Source organism: Astatotilapia calliptera, chromosome 14 (assembly GCF_964374335.1).
Source record: "Astatotilapia calliptera chromosome 14, fAstCal68.1, whole genome shotgun sequence".
Taxonomy (NCBI): domain Eukaryota; kingdom Metazoa; phylum Chordata; class Actinopteri; order Cichliformes; family Cichlidae; genus Astatotilapia; species Astatotilapia calliptera.
The window spans coordinates 5,679,114-5,684,000 of NC_137435.1; the positions used below are offsets into that span (position 1 = coordinate 5,679,114).

Below are 4,887 nucleotides of genomic sequence, written 5' to 3' on the forward strand. Positions count from 1 at the left end.
TGGCCAATGCAAAAGTCTGCTGTGGCTGAATCCTGCAGATGCTTGAGATCCCCTGACTCAGCAGCCCAAAGTTTCTTCTGATCAGACACTTCACATTATCATGATGATACTTCATGATGACCATAGCCAGATTGCTAGGGCAGAATAGGACATTAGCATGCTAACATCTGCATGCACTGTAGCTGTGTGGAGGCTGTTAAACTGCAGCTCTAAATACAAAACATTCAATCCATGAGACAGAACTGAGCTTTGCGACCTTTCTGTCTGAGCCTGATGTGTTAACGGGTTTTTTATGTAATGTCCAAAGGGTTTTTGTTAGCAGACAAAATTGACAGCATGATCTGTCCTCAGGTTTCACTCTCAGACTACACTTTACTTTTTGCATCACCAGTGGTGAGAATCTAACCAGTGGTTTGACTATCTTTCATTCACCTAACAATTTTGTGTTTTGCTGCGTAAGCATTTCATCCTCCCACATGTCTGTTCACATGACCACAGACCCTGTGTTTTGTTATTTCATTTATCCCATCCTTATTCTGCCGTTTTGATATGTCACCTACTGACTGAACCCTGTGCATCCGCAGCCACTGGTTGCATCTGATTTCAGCCCGTTAGGCCATCAGAAATGAGACCCTGGAACTGTTAGGAGCTGCCGGCCTCTCACTGAGCTGATCAGTTTGGACCTGCTACTACTTGTTCCAACTAGTTAAGTTATTTCCTGAGGATGGTCATCTGTAGACACTCCTCCTTCAGAGCCACCAGTTCCGTCTTGTAGTTGTTGGTCTTGCCTGGATCCGCATACACACAAGGCTGCTTCTTTGTTGACAGCGGTGTGTCCATGGTTACTGAACCAGCATTGAGAATGTCAGCATGTGAAGGCGAAGAAGAGGGCCGCCTGTTGCAGGCCACTGACAGTAAAGCCGACAGGGCTCGGCCGACATCATTCCTAGCTCCCTCGTTAACGAAACAGTACAAAATAGGGTCAGCTACGCAGTTCAGGCTGGTCAATGCCAACGATACATGGTATGCTGCAAACAAGGTTTCCTCTGAGCTGCAGTCACATGGCTTCTGTAAAAACATGACACTCCGCACCAGGAGGAGGATATGATATGGTCCAAAGCAGAACAAAACAATGAGAATCAAACTCAAAGCTAACCGCTGAATTTTGGCCTTTTCCTGGCGCTCTGTTGAGACATTGCAACGCACTGCTGCAAGGATCCCTCGGTAGGCGACCAGCATTGCCGTCCACGGAGCAAGGAAGCCAAGAAATGACCTGTAGAGGTTCATGCCTGCTACCCAGTCCTGCATTGGATATTTCTCAAAGCAGAAGGTGTGATTGAACCGGTCCTGGAAGAGCTCATCATGGAAGAGAGGAGCAGAGTTTGCTACAATCTCAATGATCCACACAATGGTGCTGACGAGGATAGCTGCAGGAAGCAGAGGAGAGGAAAGACAAAGAGAGCAAACATTAAATACCTTGATAACTTCCATTTCTATATCTCATGTACATTTTGGTCACTCTGTGGACGTCCAATTCCCTTATTTATTGAATTTGAGCATTGCAATATGTGCTGGATCTTGTCCATTTCTTGAATGTAATTCTTGTAACACAGACAAATTATAGGAACGCATAAAACCTCAGTGTGTATAGTGTATGAACCACTGATTGTTCTCCCTCAAACACCACAAGCCATTACAGTAAGTCTGAGCCATCTATCCATCTATCCATCCATTTAGTCTATCCCCACTCTCACAGGGCGAGAAGCACACCACACCCTGGACATTTCAGCAGTTTACCGCAGGGCTGACAGAAAAGCAGACAACCATTCACACTCATATATACATGCATACAGCCAGTTTGGATCATGGGGACAAATTAATTGTCACAAACACATGAGAGAGGCATCCTTGGAGTGATCTAAAAACAGCTGGAAGTGGTCCAGAGGTGAATGGGAAGATGACTTGATTGGACTTAAAATGAAAAACTTGCAGAACACGTGTAAAGAGGTCCAAGTTTTCTTAGTGCAACATGTTTTTAGATTCTTCCCTTCACAGGGATCAAGTTTATGTTGCATACAAACCTGTTTTGATTCGTCGAACTTTCACAAAGCGCAGAGGGTATGCCACAGCCAGGTACCTGTCCAGTGATATGCAGCACAGGAACGCGATGCTGACATAGATATTAGTATAGAAGATGAAGCCAAATAGCTTGCAGCTCTCCTGACCGTGGATCCAGTTATCGTGATGAAGGAAATAGTCGATCCAAAGAGGAAGAGTGGCAATGTAGAGGAGGTCAGCCACCGACAGGTTAATCAGGTAGATGCCAAGCTCATTGCGTTGGCGTACCTGGTGCAAAGGGGAGAAGGTGAAGATTCAAATCTGAACAAGACTAACATGTTTGCTTAAAATTGGTGAGCCAGCTATCCGTTGCATGCAATCTCTCCAACAGATCAGAGAATGCAAACAAGGTGCGATGCATATTTGCCTCAGCTGCAAATGATTTGGATTCCTGGAAGTCAAAACACAGGAGATTTGAAAGGCTGATTGTGTTTGGTCTGAATATTTGCCCTTTGTTACCTTTAGTGTTGTGCAATGAACGTCTGGCTCACACATGCCTTAGAAAATGTTTTTGGCTGAACACTGAATTACTGCATATACAAAGTATTTAGGTATAACTGGTATTCAGTTTGAGTACTATCATTATTGAAGCCGGTGATCTGGTTAATGCTGCAAAGCGTGGTAGCAACAATGACCATAATGCACCTGACCCAGCACTCCTATGGTCATCTGAACCGTAAAAATGTGCCCTGATGCTGACATGAAAGACAAATAATGTAACATGAAATGTTGCTTACTTTAATGATGGCTCTTTCTGAAAAACACGAGTTGCTGAGCTTTATGAATAAAAGTCATTAACAATCCTTCCTCTTGCTGCCAAAGCAAACTGACAGTCTGTGGGAAACGCAGTACAAGTTTGATGCTGGTGAGAAAATATCCCAAAGGCTCTTTTGACCGTATCTGGCAGGCAACGTTGAACATGCGACGTAATTGACAAGCGTCATTAACCACAATTGTGTGTTACCCTTAGTTACACTCAGTGCTGTGTTGCTTTTTGTGAACTGTTTTGTTTTTAGTGCAGTCATAGGAATGTTTCTGGATTTCTACAAAGGGAACCCCAGAAACCACCAGAGTTTGATTTTGTGATGATTCTTCTTACTGGATTTGTCATAATCCAAGAACTATGGCTAGAAAAAAAAAAGATATTTGAATGACTTATACGTATGCCAGACATCTAAAGTGGATGAACACTTGGATTGTTTTACTATGCACTTTGGGAATAAACAGAAAGATTAGCAGGGAGATTTCCTTGGAAGACAAAAAAGACCCAAAATAAGACCTATTTGTTCCCAAAATGTCTCGTGAAATCAAAGTGGCAGGTTCTAACCCCAATTTGGAAACCACTGTCTGATAGTCTGATACATTTGAGGCCATTGGAGGTGGAAAACTGTGGGTATGTGTCTCTCACCTGCATGTAGGCGGCCCACAGGGCCATGCAGTTAGTCGGCAGCCCAAGAACGATGACTATGATGTAGAGTGTGGGCTGAAAGAACTGGTCCACCTTACTATCCACATTACAGAAGGTGATGTTGCACATTGTCATGTATCAGACTATCTGCAGGTGTGCGAAGTGTGTTCAGCTACTCTCAGCTTTGCATTTTCCCCTTCTGTAGTTTCACTATGTTCCAGCTCCAGCAGTTTGACAGTGACATGATGACTCTGACGTCCTGCTCAGCAGTCCCACACGAGGCAATGGAGGAAAACATACGTGTTATTTCCAGGGAATCTCTCCTATTCTTAAACCACTGTCCTCTTGACTTGACATGTTATAATCCTCTTTCACGCTTCCAGGCCGGCCTTTGTCCTCCAGTATAAGAGGTGAAGAAGGGAAGGAGTGAGCTATATGATGTGGTGAAATGAAAGCTGCCTTATCAGTGCCATGCCAGGCTTCCTGAGCCTGGAGAAGACCTCATCAATCTTTTAGAGATTAGAGGTCTGCCAGGTCTACCGTGAGAGCGATGAGCCTGAGCATCACTTTGTGTGTGCCGTTGTGTCTCAAGGTCCTGATGAGACACAAAACCCCTCAGAGATGCTGCCAGTGAGGCAGGAATGACTTTACACAGCTTCGGTGGACTGGATCTGTTTATTCGCAAGTTCTGAAAATCTGCAAGAAAGAGAAAGAGAGAGCAATAAGTTAAGATAATTTGTAATTAGAAAATGTTTTTTTTAATTTGTTTTTGCATAATAATATAAATACTGAAACAGAACTATATAAAAAAAACTTATAGGGGTCTATTTATCCAACATTTATCCAAGGCCATTTAAACAAGTGGTACATCTTACAGTACTGTCTTATCTTTTGGACCATTATATCTATTTTGATGACAGTTTTGGTATTTGGGGGATTTTGGGAAAGCATGAATTTGGAATAACTGTGACTAAAACTTAAAATATTTAAAATAATTTTGCAGAAATTTACATTCCCCAGAGTTGTACTGGTCAAAAGACAGTTTATTCTGTCTTGTCTTGCATCTATTTGCCTTTTACATAGATTTTTAATGTGCAATAACTGAAAACTCCAACAAGCATTTTCAGGTATTTGCTTTGGATATTTGAACTGAATGGGATCCTTCTCCTGGTGAAAACAGACCACTCAAAACTGCGTGGAATGAACACACCCTTCATATAACACAACAAGCACTTGTCTACTAATATATTGAATTTTGCTGCTCCAAACATTCAGAAAAGTGTGTGCAAGAAAAGACAAAGCATGTGAAACAGTCAATCTCTACTACCCAGCACAATAACACAGCACATGCTGACAAACCG

The 4,887-nt window shown here is 42.7% G+C and overlaps 1 protein-coding gene across 1 annotated transcript; it reads right to left on the minus strand.

Moving 5' to 3' along the window:
* Window positions 1–494: 494 nt before the first annotated feature.
* Window positions 495–3,803, minus strand: gpr4 (G protein-coupled receptor 4). The gene is made up of 3 exons (XM_026192352.2): window positions 3,527–3,803; window positions 2,082–2,346; window positions 495–1,427 (listed from the first exon to the last, which is right to left on the minus strand). Exons 1-3 carry the CDS (start codon window positions 3,659–3,661, stop codon window positions 712–714), a joined length of 1,116 nt encoding a protein of 371 aa, XP_026048137.1. The 5' UTR covers window positions 3,662–3,803; the 3' UTR covers window positions 495–711.
* Between the last annotated feature and the right edge of the window lie 1,084 nt (window positions 3,804–4,887).